This window comes from Phasianus colchicus, chromosome 14, assembly GCF_987193195.1.
Source record: "Phasianus colchicus chromosome 14, bPhaCol1.hap1.1, whole genome shotgun sequence".
Classification (NCBI taxonomy): domain Eukaryota; kingdom Metazoa; phylum Chordata; class Aves; order Galliformes; family Phasianidae; genus Phasianus; species Phasianus colchicus.
In genome coordinates, this window is record NC_143449.1 from 3,900,276 (window position 1) to 3,914,536 (window position 14,261).

The 14,261-nt window shown below is 52.8% G+C and overlaps 1 protein-coding gene across 5 annotated transcripts in view; it reads right to left on the reverse strand.

The window, feature by feature from the left end:
* TMEM255A (transmembrane protein 255A) overlaps positions 1-13,692 on the reverse strand; it is a 28,122-nt gene extending 14,430 nt beyond the window's left edge. For 3 of the 5 annotated variants that reach the window (XM_031602738.2, XM_031602737.2, XM_031602736.2), the window contains exons 1-3: positions 11,964-12,105; positions 8,204-8,346; positions 3,565-3,627 (exon numbers count right to left, since the gene is read on the reverse strand). In XM_031602738.2, coding sequence (XP_031458598.1) covers positions 3,565-3,627; positions 8,204-8,346; positions 11,964-12,021 — 264 coding nt within the window. In that variant the 5' untranslated portion in view covers positions 12,022-12,105. Of the gene's footprint in view, positions 1-3,564; positions 3,628-8,203; positions 8,347-11,963; positions 12,106-13,521 lie in introns of those variants that run through there. The other 2 variants (XM_090150374.1, XM_090150373.1) reach the window with 1 other exon arrangement.
* Positions 13,693-14,261: the final 569 nt, after the last annotated feature.

Consider the following 14,261-nt stretch of genomic DNA (forward strand, 5'->3'; position numbering starts at 1 on the left):
CAGGGATGGATGGAGCATCCACAGCCTCTCTGGGCAGCTGTTCCAGCACCTCACCACTCATAGTAAAGAGCTTCCCCTGACATCCAACCTAAATCTCCCCTCCCTCAACATAAAACCATTTCCCCTTGTCCTGCTGTCACTCACCCTTTCAAAGAGTTGATTCCCCTCCTGTTTGTAGGCTCCCTTTAGGTACTGAAAGGCTGCAATGAGGTCACCCCGCAGCCTTCTTTTCTCCAGGCTGAACAAGCCCAGCTCCTTCAGCCTGTCCTCATAGGGGAGGTGCTCCAGTCCCCTGATCATCTCTGTGGCTCCTCTGGACCCTCTCCAACAGTTCTCTGTCTTTCTTGTACTGGGGGCCCCAGACCTGGACGCAGTACTGCAGCTGGGGCCTCAGGAGGGCAGAGTCGGGACAATCACCTCCCTGTGCCTGCTGCCCACCCCTCTTCTGATGGAGCCCAGGATCCCATTTGCTTTCCGAGCCTCAAGAGCACACTGCTGGCTCATGTTCATCCATCAAGACCTCCAGGTCCTTCTCCACAGGGCTGCTCTCAAGGACCGCTCCTTCCAGTCTGTAGGGATGCCTGGGATTCCTCCGGCCCAAGTGCAAAACTCTGCACTTTGCCATGTTGAACCTCATCAGGTTCACCCGGGCCCACCTTTCTAGCCTCTCGAGGTCCCTCTGAATGGCATCCCTTCCTTCCACCATGACAACCGCACCACTCAGCTTGGTGTCGTCAGCAAACTTGCTGAGGGTGCACTCGATTCCGTCATCGATGTCATTGATAAAGATGTTAAAGAGCACCGGTCCCAAGACAGACCCCTGGGGGACATCGCTCATTACCAGCCTCCACCTGGACATGGAGCCATTGATGACCACCCTCTGTCTGCGGCCTTTCAACCAGTTTCTTATCCATCGAGTGGTCCACCCATCAAATCCACATCCCTCCAGTTTGGAGATAAGGATGTGGTGGGGGACCGTGTCAAAGGCCTTGCTCAAGTCCAGGTAAATGACATCAGTTGCCTTTCCCTTGTGCACTGATGCCGTTACTCCATCATAGAAGGCCACCAGATTGGTCAAGCATGACCTTCCTCTGGTGAAGCCGTGCTGGCTGTCACGGATCACATGCCCTTTCCTCATGTGATCAAGCATGTCATCCAGGAGGATCTGTTCCATGATCTTCCCAGGTACAGAGGTGAGTGTCACCAGCCCGTAGTTCCCCAGGTCCTCCTTGCTCCCTTTCTTATATATGGGAGTGATGTGACCCTTCCTCCTGTCATCCAGGACCTCATCTGACAGCCACGACTTTTCAAATATGATGGAGAACAGCTCAGCAACCACCTCAACCAGCTCCTTCAGAACCCTGAGATGCACGCCATCCGGCCCCATAGACTTGTACACGTTCAGTCTCATCAGGCTGTCTCTGACTTGCTGTGCCCTTACGGTGGGGGGGGGGATTTACTGCCCCAGTCCCAACCTAGAGTTTTAGAGATGCAGGGCTGAGGGACATGAGAAATATTAGAATCCTGGCTGCCAGTGAAGACTGAGGCAAAGAACTCATTCAGTACCTCTGCTTTCTCTTGAAGCCAGTTCTCCTTTTACATTTACCAGAGGAGGTACACTCATTTCGGCCTGTCTCTTCTGGCCAATATACCTGTAGAATGTCTTTATATTGTTTTTCACATCCCTCACTAAGTTCAGTTCCACCTGCGCCTTGGCTTTCCTGATCCCACATCTGCAAGTCCAGATGGCATCCCTGTATTCTTCCCAGGTGACACGGCCTTGTTTCCAGAGCTTGTACACACCTTTCTTTGCCTTCAGCGTGCCCAGCAGGTCCTTACTGAGCCATGCTGGTTTCCTGCCTCCTCTGCCCGCTTTCTTGTTCAGAGGGACGGAAAGCTCTTGTGGTCTCAGAAAGGTATCCTTGAAAAGTAGCCAGCTTATTTACCAGCAGTTATGTGTGAAATGGATTGGTATAAGGTAACGATTGCTCAACCAGGCTCTGACCTGCTGCTATTACACAGTGAGCCTCTTGGCTTGGAAACCCTACAAGCACAGACGGAACAGGACGTTCTCTTCTTGCACAGTCAGGGTAAAAAGAGCAAAAAATAGCCACCGGGAAGCCCACCTACCCCACACCCTGTCTGACTCTGGGAAAGAAAGGTTTCCTCTCCTGCAGGGTCTGTCCCACCCCCTCCCTGCTGCCAGCACATGCTCTGCGGGGATTACATTTCTAGCAAAGCAAAGGGCAGCCCAGTACATGCGGGAATTTTTCCAGACTCCCTCAGCCAAGCTTGCCTTAGCCCTGGTTAGCAGCAGACACTGCTAAGCATCCATGAGTCCCCCTGCAGAGGAAATTCCACTGCTGCAAAAGCAGGCAACATTGGTGGGCGAGCAGGACAGACTGCAGGGTCAGACAGCTGCAGCATCATCCCCCTGTGCCATCTCAGAGTGGGAAGACCTGAAGGGACCTTGCCTCTAAGGTGTGGGCAGAGTTTGGATGGAGACTGCAGCTGCTGATGCTCCAATGAGCTACAGCTGCTGCCTTCAGCACAGGTGAGAAAAGAGAGGGTTTTGAAACAGCACCTGCAAGACATGGCAAGGGGATGTAAGAGACACAAAGAACCACACACAAGTCTCCTGAGCTTATCAAAGAAGGCAATCTGCAGTGCTCTGTCCCCATTGCACAAAGATTCTCAGCATAAGAACCTTCCTTGCAGTGTGAGAAGAGAACCAGAGAGTCGTGGTTTGCATACCTGGTGTGAGCAGCACCTTCCATGCTTCTCACACCCCAACTGCAGCTCTATTGCACAGAAAAAATGTCTTGGTTTTAATTCCTGCTTCAAGAGATGTTTGAAAACAAGGAATAGAAACGCACGCATCAATCAGCAACACTGGAGATGTTGGCTGCTTTGCAGTTATATCACTATTGATTCTTTTCATTGTGTCACAGTCTCAAGTCATTTGTTCTCCAAGAGCAGAATTTTCTATCTCTGAGCACTCAGCCTCAGACCTGGCTTTCTGATGGGCCCTCTGCTGGCTTTCCCCTCCAGTCTCTGGGTTGGCTGTTTGACCTCCTTCTCTGTCCTTTCCTTGGATTAGAATGTGGCCAAAAGCAGTCTTCACAGAGCTTCAAGCCTCTAGGAATTTATTTTAAAAGTTTTAAAATAAATGTATTGATTTAACATAAACGTATTATACCTAGGCTATTATGTGTCACATACTGTGACAGCTCAACATAAAATGTGCTGGGCATAAGTCTGTGAAGTGCCAAGTATCCTGAAATCTCCAAACACTCTATTTCAAGCCCTTGAAAAATCCCACTGAGTTCAATGAGACTGTCTATAGTCACTTTGTGCTTCTTTGAGCGTTTTCTCAAATTTAGAAAAGTATCTGGGTTAACAGCCTTGTTCTCCTGGGCTGCCAGGAAACATCTATAGCTCTCATGAGGCATGCAATGCTAGCCTGGAAGGGTTAGGAAAACCAATAACATTCTTTACACGCAGAATTTGAATTAGTCTTAAAAAATAAACAGATAAAAAAACACCTCTGCATAATGAACTTACCATTTGCCTTTTGTTTTCTATCAAGTTTGATCCAATTATTCCAAGGAATGACCCAAAACCGAGCTGAAAGACAACATAGTGTTAGCATTTAGATCAGGAAGACACCCAAAGTATTTCACATACACACAGAACATAAATCCAGAAGCACAAAAAGAGCACACTGAATTCATGAGCACTCTTCCCTCAGCAAGGAAGTTAGTGGAGTCTCCCACTAGCTGGGACTGTCAAGCATACCCCTCGTGTAACACCAAAAGCATGTGTAAAAACCAAAAGGATGAATTCTGTCTCCAGCACCCTCCCTGGTAATGCTCAGAAATGGGTGGATGAGGACATGGATTGCTGCCTTGGAACTACCCTACCAACATTCAGTAGCCTTCAGATGCAGACCTAGCAGGACACCACTAGCAATCTCAGGACCAGACTCCGGTAACCTCACCAAGGGTGTAAGCAATCACCTAAGTTTTTTCAGCTCACAGTTTCTTGATATGAAGTATGAAATAAAAGAGAACTCATACTAAGGAAACAGGTTTGGTTTTTTTTTTTGACACCTTCTACTCCCTCAGTTGCAGGAGTGATGCTTCATCAGTCAGGGTCTTTTACCAGAAGCTCACACTAGCCCAGCTAACAGAAGGAGCTACTCCAGCAAAAGCATCTCTTCCTCTTGCTGACAACTCTGCTTTCATTTCAGTTCAGCAAAACCAGTTAGGAGCAGCTTCCCACCCCATTTTCTCTATGGCCATAAGCTATTCAGCTAAGCTGGAGAAGTTTCTAGGACAGAGTACACCTCAACCAGGCTAAAAACAGGGAACTACAAAGGAAGATCCAGAAGTGCTTCTGTAAGGGTCATAACCAGAAAGGTCTTTTGTCAGTGCGCAGCAGAACTCTGGGTTGACAAGGAGAAATGCTGGGAAAGTCCTACAATTGCTATTGCTCCTATTCAGTAGGCTATAAAGTCATTTGATAGATGAGGGTGGTAAAGACCTAGATAAGAAACCTAAGTAACAGAACAGCTCCTGAGGAAGCAGGGTAAGGCACAAATAAGCTGCAGTGACTCAAGAACAGGCCAAGTAACCTGTACTCGATATTTAAGATGTCAGAAGGGAAAGCAAAGCTTTAACAAACCCAGTACTAACAAGGAGAGGCATGAGCAGAGCTTAGCAGGTACAAACATGATGAAGAGTCGGTGTCAAATCTTACCTTGCTCTGCTTAATCCCTGTAAAATTTGGTGCCGAAACCAGAAGCAGCAAGGGCTGCTGTCTCCAGCAGCAGGGGATTAAAGTTAAGCAGCTGAGCCAACTTCTGCTTCCCATCTATCCCATCTGTGCTGCACCCTGAGCTCTCAGACTGTTGTCCCCACATCAGAGACCAGCTACCATGGTGTGAAGCGCAGCAATGACACCCAGCACTGCTCAGTACCCTGGCTGCAGGCAGGTGGGGCAGAGAGCTGGGGGGCTGCTGAACTGCCCCTGGGTTGGTCCCTTATTATTTTATTCAGCCTGAGCAAACAACCATCCTCATCTTCCCTAAATAAGGGGAGTCTTAAAGTTCGATTTCAAGTCCAAAAGCTCAGCAATCCAGGCAATACAGAGAGATGGATCCTGGTAATATTTTCAGTCTGGTGATATCCAGCAGCAGGGAAGTTGTCTGGCAATGCAATCCTAATGCAAACATTGAAGAAAACCATTCTGTGCCCTTTAAACTTGATCCAACCCATTTAAGAGAAACATGCACGTGGCACTTCAGAGCAGCCACAAACCAAAAGGTGAAAGACTTAACATAATACAAGATAATTCAAAAAGAAGAAATTAGAGTGATCCACTACATCTAATGGGAGAAGATAAATCAGTGGCTTCTCGTCCTGAATTAATGGGGGGAAAAAAAACAAAAAAAAAAACCGTTCTTCACTAGAGACCTTAGTAATGTGCATCAATTACATCATTGTTATCTGCTGGTGGATAGAATTGTCTGGAAAGAGAAGAGAATACAAACAAAAGTCCTTTTCCAGAGGAAAGTCCCAGGTCAGCTTGCTTGACAAGGAACCACTAGAGAAGAGGTTTTGCCAGTAAAAGCCTAAGAAAGGCCAATCATTTACACCAATGCTTGAAGCTGTTCTAATTGGGGAGGGCACTTGTACCACACGGACAGCCTTTAACAAGGAAAAGCAAAGGAGACTTTTGAGAGCCATGTTCTGTCCGTGGCCTTCACAGAGGCACTGTCCCCTTCCTGAACGTGGCTGCCTCGCAAAGAGCTGTGACAGATGTGGCTGCTGCTGGGCACTTGCCCTCTGTGCCTGCCTGATGGTTACTCCTGCTTGCTGAGCATTACCGTTGCAATCCAGACTTCCCAAGCCTGGATCAGTCATCCACAGTTGATGCTATTTCCCATGGAGGTACAGTTGAAGGGTTCACAGAAGTAGCTGTGAAGGGATCGGTGGTCAGGGTTGAGGGTGACAGCTGCCTGGCTTCAGACCTGCCATCCTGTCCTCAGCTCCAGCTCTACCAGATGCATCAGTGAGGAACTGCACTATTCGTGGGGGCGAAAAAAAAAAAAAAAAAAATCCCCCTGAAGGATGGAAGGTCTCCAGTGCCTATTTCGGTTCTTCCTCAGGAGCAGAGGCCAGGGGGATCCTATCTCCCTGTCTTTGCTTGGCCAAGATAGGAGATGAAAGCAGGGCAGGAGAGAGCATCAGGCCAGACAGCACTGCGCAGATCTGCTCTTAGAGAAGCCTGTGCCAACCAGATGACGGTGACAGCATGTATATAGAGCCATCACATCCAGGGCAGCTGCCTGCCACCCAGACTGCCACAGGGCTGCTGTGTGACTGCGGATGGAGCTTCCGGCTCTGCTTGCTCACTCACTTTGCAGCCCTGGGCTGAGGGGCACTAAGCTAGACTACACCAGAGCGTTGCGGTTCCTTGGTTCCTTTTCCTCACCAACACAGTGCAGCACCACGGCTGCACACAGAGGCCCCTGGGGTGGTGCAGAGCTGCTGCGTGCTGCAGAAGTCACTGCTCAGGGACACCTCCCTGGCAGCCCACGCTGCAGTGGGCCCCCTCAGCACAACAAAGGGAAAGGGCCCAGCTTGTTAAAAAGCATCAGCTGCTTTCAGTGCCTACTGAAGCATCCACCAGCAAACGGGAATGTCTTCCTGTTTGGGAAGCCAGGCGAGGCTGTCACGCATTTCCACACAGCAGATTAATGGACCGAGGGGGAAACTGGTGAAGGGCTTACACACACAGGCAGGCTGCCTCCACCTGCCCAAGCGCAGGAATTCATGAAAGCATTGAGCAGACTGAGTTTCAGGAAAGATGTAAGCGATGCTGACGTTGCTGGAGCACAAATAGCAAGGGAGATGTCACGGGGCTGTGCTCACCAGCCCGCCATCTGTGGCGCTCCCAGGGCTGCTCCAGGCAGAGGCCTGTGCACTGACAGTGCGGGGAGCCAGGAGCCAGCCTGCCACCCTGCCCAGCACCTTTCCTCACTGCTTCTCTTTTTAAAACATCAGGTCTAAACGCAGAGTTACTGGGACGAGCCAGAAAAACGATCCTAAATCAAAGAGACTAAATGCTGTTGGTAATAACATTCCGCACAAAGGGCTGCAGAGGGGCTTTCTTCTGTTGTAGAATTCTCCACAGAGAATTAAAAGCTTCCCAGAGATCAGCTGTGCACAGTAAATAAACCAAAGAGCAAGAAGGCAAAAACAGCTCTCTGCCTGTCTGAGCTGGCTTTATGCCTCCAACTTTGAGGCTCTGAACCCAACCGTGCAGCACCCACGGCTGTCACACCAGAAACTTCCAGCTGGAGGGCTGCGGCCACGCTCAGCTCCCAGGAGCCAAAAGTAGCTGCAGCTTGGTCCTTTTTGTGCTGTCTTACAAGATGCCTCAGACACGCACAGCAACAGACCAGACATGCTGTGTAGCTCATGCAGTGCTAGGCTGGGATGGGCATGAGATACTCTCCCCACATACTTCTGCAAAGGGCTGTACACTGCTGGCAGGAATGCTGGGCACCAGTGGGCTTCTCTGGCTTAAGCTATTTGAAGCTACAATAGCCCATTTTCATTTGTTGATTTAAAGAAAAATAAAAATCAGTGCGTTAGCTGCTTTGATGTAGATGCCCTGCCCGCAAGTTGCCAGAGCAGTTCTCCATGCGGAGACTCCCAGTTGTTGAACACTTCTGCAAGGGAACTTTAGGACCATAAGTTCACATGAGCAGTATCTCACGACTGGACTTGATGATCTCTGTGCATCCATTCAGATGGAACACTTTCATTGTAAGATCTAGACTCCCTGCTGTTCCTGGCACCTCTGGTCCTGTCTGGCTGGGGTTAATCTGATGCATGCTAACGAAGTACTCAGGTTGCCTTGACTGATGTAAGACCTATTTATCTGTCTCACTTCTAGATCAAAAGCATGTAATTACCTAAGCTCTGGGGAAACTGCCACTTGACATGGGATTTTTGCATGGGAATGAGCAGCAGGTGCAAAATAATAATAAAACAAATAAACCAAATGGCAATGAAGTAGCTGAGCATACATTAGTATTCAGAACAAGATCACCCTTTATAACATTTGCAGCATCACAAGGGACTTTGTAGGCAATACGTTTTCTAGACCTACCTAGGAGTTCTATACTTACAATAACCCCTGGGTAATAACCTCCAACAGTCACATTTTGGGTTCTTGTTGTAGCAGCTAGGCCCACCGTTAGAATTAATACTGACACAATGAGGAGAGTCACAGTTACGTAGAGGGAATTTCTTTTTCTTCTATTGAATGACCCTAAAAACACACATATACAACAGAATTTGCTAATTCCATCTGGGGACAGTCACGGTATCACAGCCTTTTTCCTCCCACCACCAACCACATCACAGTGAATCTCCTTTCTTGGTTTTGGCCTCCCCTTTTCACCTTCACTAATGTGCTTTATCAGTTTCTACTAGAACACCTGAATAGGCACATATCATTGCTTGGTTGCGGATGAAGAGATCTTTAAGAGCCATAACTTTGCAAAGCTCATTTAGATATAGTAGAGCCTCCTTGGGACAACTGAGCTAACGAGAAACACTACCACAAGGCACTCATTTCTCTTCTGGTCTGTCTGCTTGCATTAAGTCAAACAGCCATACTGTACCCACTTGTTTTGAGGAGGGAAATCTTGGCTGTAAACATGTCACAAGGTGTCCACAGTTCTCCAAATAAAGTCACAGCCACTCCTCCTGCAGCAGCAACCTCTTCTTTCAGCAAGGACCAGGTATTTTTAGATGTTTGAATAATGAATTGTGGATTAGGGAAACTCACATACAGCTGCCTAATTCTGGTTTCCTTTTTTTTTTTTTTTTTGTTAAATGTATTTATAGATCTCCCAAATGAGCATAAATATAAAATAGTGATCCCATCAGCCAAGAGAAAAGCCAGCTTCCATCTTATGCTCAGCAACATCTGCAGGGGTTCTTGTTCAGTGCCTATTCTGCAATCTTTAAACCCCTTTTCAGAACAATCCTTTTGATTCTATGTCATACATTATGTAAACACAACCCAGCAGAAGTGAGCAGCTGGCACAGCAATGGGCTGTAATGGTTCCTTGCTGCCCCAGGCTGCACCTGCTGCTGGGGCAAGTCCAAATCACAGCCCACAGTGCAGGGCTCCCCAGAGCACCCATGGAGCAGGCAAACACATTTCCCCACTCCAGAGGCTCCTAAGAGGTGTGTGCACATCACCAGCTGCACCTCACAGGGTACTTAGAAGCAGGCAGGGATGCACCCCAAGAGAGCACAGGGCTGCCTTTACTCCTGCCAAGCATATCCTATTTGCTAAAGCAATTCACCCATGGGACACCCCACCTGAGGCACACAGGCTCCTTGGCAGCTGCAGAGATGAATTCATAATTCAGCTGGGTGGAGAGGATTCGGCCAAGCCCAACACAAATGCCCTGCCCACATCTGCCAAATACAGGAGTCCCTCAGGCTCCAAAGGCAGCTTGCTGTCTTGAAGATGTGCATCCCACGTGCCCACAGGCCCTTCTGTAGGGTGTGAATATATTGGCAGCAAAGCTACCCATGTCGTTTGCCTTCACCCCAGCAGCCATGCTGATACACAAACCAGTTCCCTCTCCATGGGGACAGCTCTGCCCCTGCACAGTGCAGGCACAACACCCACTGCAGGATGCCCTTCACCAAGCCGCTCCATGGGCTGCATGGTGCCATCAGCCACACAAGGCGGTGCACCAGGAGGTGCAGGGCAGGAGGGGTGTGCAGGGAAAGGACCATCCTGCTGATCCACTGGTGTCTCCAGGAAGAAATGCTCCTCTAAGCCTCCTGCTTGTGACCCTAAGAACAGTTGTAATTGCAGTATGGGGACATTGCAAGGACCAAAAGCAAGGACCTCTTAGCTACAATTAACATCTAGGCAGCTAAATAACTATTGGAGCAGCCCAGGCAGCACCTTTTATCAGCACTCTCATTTTATTCTCCCAAATCTGAAAATAAGCTAGTAGCATAAGACCTAGACTTCTCCGTGTTACAATTCATGAAGATTCTGTAAGGTCTTTGACTCTGTCCCCTATAACACCTTTGTGGAGAAGCTGGCTGCCTTTGGTCTGAATGGCTGTACTCTCTGCTGGGTGAAACACTGGCTGGATGGCCAGGCCCAAAGAGCTGTGGTCAATGGAGTTAAATCCAGTTGGCGGCCGGTCACAAGCTCTGCCCCCCAGGGCTCAGTACTGGGGCTGCTTCTATTTAACATCTTCATTATCTTAATGAGGGGATTGAGTGCACCCTCATTAAGTCTGCAGACAACACCAAGTTGGGAGGGAGTCTTGATCTGCCTGAGGGGAGAAAGGCACTACAGGGGAACCTGGATAGACTGGATGGACGGACTGAGGTTAACTGTATGAGTTTCAGTAGGGCCAAGTGTCGGGCCCTGCATTTTGGTCACAACAACCCCAGGCAACCCTACAGGCTTGGGGAGGAGTGGCTGGAAAGCTGCCTGATGGAAAGGGACCTTGGTGTGCTGATGGGCAGTCGGCTGAATGTGAGCCAGCACTGTGCCCAGGTGGCCAAGAAGCCCAATGCATCCTGGCTTGGATCAGCAATGCTGTGGTGAGCAGGAGCAGGGAAGTCATCCTGCCCCTGTGCTCGGCACTGGTGAGGCCTCACCTCGAGTGCTGTGTTCAGTTTTGGGCACCTCAGTACAGAAAGGACACGGAGGTGCTGGAGCAGGGCCAAAGAAGGGCAGCAAGGCTGGTGAAGGGCTTGGAGGATGTGTCCTATGTGGAGAGATGAAGGAACTGGGGCTGTTCAGTCTGGGGAAGAGGAGGCTGAGGGGAGACATTATGGCTCTCTTCCGATACCTGACAGGTGATTGCAGTGAGAGCAGGTTGGTCTCTTCTCACTGGTGACAGGACGAGGGGAAATGGCATTTGGACTCTATGATCTGTAAGGTCTTTTCCAGCCTGAATAATTCTATGATTCCATATCCCACCCTTCTGCTGCCTCCCAAACACCAGCGCTTCTGCAGCGCTCCAGGACACCTAAAAGCACCGCAGTCACCGACTGCTGGCCCCCACAACGTGAGGTAAGCGCTCCTCGCACAGCCGGGCTCCTTACAGCGGCCGTGCAGGGCAACCCTGTGGGGCGGGATGAGTGCGAGGTGACAGCAAACACTTAGCCCAAAGCACGCTGCCTGCGCGTTTGGAGCTTATTTCACAGAATGGCCCAGGTTGGAAGGGACCTCAAGGATCACGAATCTCCAACCCCCTGCCACACGCAGGGCCACCGACCTCCTCGTTTAATACCAGACCGGGCTGCCCAGGGCCCCATCCAACCCGGCCTCGAACACCTCCAGGGACGGGGCATCACCGACACGTTTGCATTATTTCCTAGCTCACAACCGAGACGCACACCGAGAACATCGACTCGCCCCCCGCCCCGGCCGGCGCAGCGCAGCTCCACGCCTCTCCGGAGCGCAGCCCGCGCCCGGTGCCCCGAGGCGGGCAGTGCGGGCTGCGCGCACACGCAGCGCCGTGCCCGGCCGTCAGAACGGTGTCACGCAGTCGGTGCCGCGCACACCGCTCCGGCTCCTCTCGCCGAAACGGAACGCGCGCCGGCTTCAAAGCGACGCTTCCCGCGTCAGACCTCCGCAACGCCCGCTTCGCACGGCGGCCACGGGCGCTCCGAACGCGAGCTGCCAGCGGGGCTTCCCGGCACGGCTCGCCGAGTTCGGGACGGCGCACGCCGCCGTGCCGCCCCGCCGTGCCCGGGCTCTGCCCCGACCGCCCCAAGCCCACGGGCACGGCGCAGCCCCCGCCGCGCTATGCGGGGACGCGGCCCCGCGCCCCTCCGCCCCGCCGCGCGACGTGGCGGCCCGGCCCCAGTCCCGGTACGGCCCCCACTCACCCACGGAGTCGGGCAGGGCGATGCCGCCCGGCCGCTGCTGAGTCAGGGACTGCCGCATGCTGCCCGCCGCAGCCCGCCGGGCCACGGCCGCGGCCACAGCCCGGGCAGCGGCGGAGCGGCGCCTGCGCGGCGGCAGAGGCGGGCGGCGGGCCGGGGGCGGGCTGAAGGCGAGGGGCCGGGCAACGGGGCCGGGGCTGCTGTCAGCCCGGTGCCGCGCTCACATCTGTGCCGGCCGCCGGCGTTCAGCTCGGGCGGGAGAGGCGCGGCGCTGGGCTGGGGCCGGCCCTCGGCGTCCGCTCCCCGCGCCGGCTTTGCGAAATGGGGCTGTAAGCACCTCCCCAGCGGGCTCCGCGATTGCCTGTAAATCACCGGGCTGAGAGGCGCTAAGTGCCAATCGTGCCATTATCTCCAGTCGGAGCACATTTCATCAAGTTAAAAGGAGCGAATCCTCTCTCTGCTTCAACCTCTCCTCCCCCTCCCTCCCGCTATCTATCGGGTACCGGCCTAATTACCAGCCTCCCCCAGGAGCACAGCACAGAGCAATTAGCGGAGAGGGCGGCAGCCGTTCGCCTCGGGTGAACCGGCACAGCCCGGCGTGCAGGCGGTGCGGGTGTCCGCACGCCCACGGCCCCGAAGGCTGCGCGGAGCCCGCAGGTCAGCGCCGGCAGCTCGGCACGGCCCGGGGCCGCTGCCAGAACCCCTTCCTTCCCGCCGCGCCCATTTGCTCGCACGGCCGGGAGCGGCTCTCGGCCACGTGCGGGTGCGGGATGGCGCACAGCCTGCTGGACCCTGCTGCGGCCCCGGGCCTTGGCGCGGCGCTGTGGCAGGGCGGTGTTCCCCCGCCGCTAAATGGTCTGCGGGCTGTGCTGGTGGGGTGCCTGGGGATGAGCCGCGCCGGTGTCTGGTGCTGCGCTTATGCCGGGCCCGATGGTGTAAAACAAGCCGCGATGGTGTAAAGCCACTCCTGCTATTCCTCGAGAGTTGTGCAGAGCGCTGCTGGGCCGGTGGGTCTGTGCAGTCTGAACGCCGCTCGATCTTCTCCGGGCCCTCTGGCAGAGCTGTGTGGGTCTGGCCCTGTGGAAGCGATGTGCCCAAGCCCCTCATCCCTGCTTCCTCCCACCAACCCCATTGCTCCCAGCACGTTGATTCTGCACGGTGGTGGGACCCCAGTGCTGTACCCCCAGCGCAGGTGTTTGCACCCATAATTCATCAACAAGGGAAATTTTGACCTCCTGGTGCAGGAGGCCGATGCTGTGCTCTTGGCTGCAACGGGATAATCACAGAATCACAGAATTGCCAGGGTTGGAAGGGACCTCAAGGATCACGAATCTCCAACCCCCTGCCACACGCAGGGCCACCAACCATCCCACCTAACGCTACACCAGGGCCCCATCCAACCTGGCCTTGAACACCTCCAGGGATGGGGCATCCACAACCTCCCTGGGCAGCTGTTCCAGCACCTCACCACTCTCTCTGTAAAGAACTTCTCCCTGACATCCAACCTCAATCTCCCCGCCCTCAACTTAAAACCATTTCCCCTCATCCTGCAGTTATCTACCCTTTCAAAGAGTTGATTCCCCTCCTGTTTGTAGGCTCCCTTTAGGTACTGAAAGGCTGCAATGAGGTCACCCCGCAGCCTTCTTTTCTCCAGGCTGAACAAGCCCAGCTCCCTCAGCCTGTCCTCATAGGGGAGGTGCTCCAGTCCCCTGATCATCTCTGTGGCTCTTCTCTGGACCCTCTCCAACAGTTCTGTCTTTCTTGTACTGGGGGCCCCAGACCTGGACGCAGTACTGCAGCTGGGGCCTCAGGAGGGCAAAGTCGGGACAATCACCTCCCTGTGCCTGCTGGCCACCCCTCTTCTGATGGAGCCCAGGATACCATTTGCCTTCTGAGCCTCAAGAGCACACTGCTGGCTCATGTTCATCTATCAAGACCCCCAGGTCCTTCTCCACAGGGCTGCTCTCAAGGACCTCTCCTTCCAGTCTGTATGGATGCTTGGGATTCCTCCGGCCCAAGTGCAAAACTCTGCACTTTGCCGTGTTGAACCTCATCAGGTTCACCCGGGCCCACCTTTCCAGCCTCTCGAGGTCCCTCTGAATGGTATCCCGTCCTTCAACCGTGTCAACTGCACCACTCAGCTTGGTGTCATCAGCAAACTTGCTGAGGGTGCACTCGATTCCATCATCGATGTCATTGATAAAGATGTTACAGAGCACCGGTCCCAAGACAGACCCCTGGGGGATAAATATCACCCTGCCCTTCTGCTGCCCCTCTCTGTACCGGGGGGGATTTGTAGAC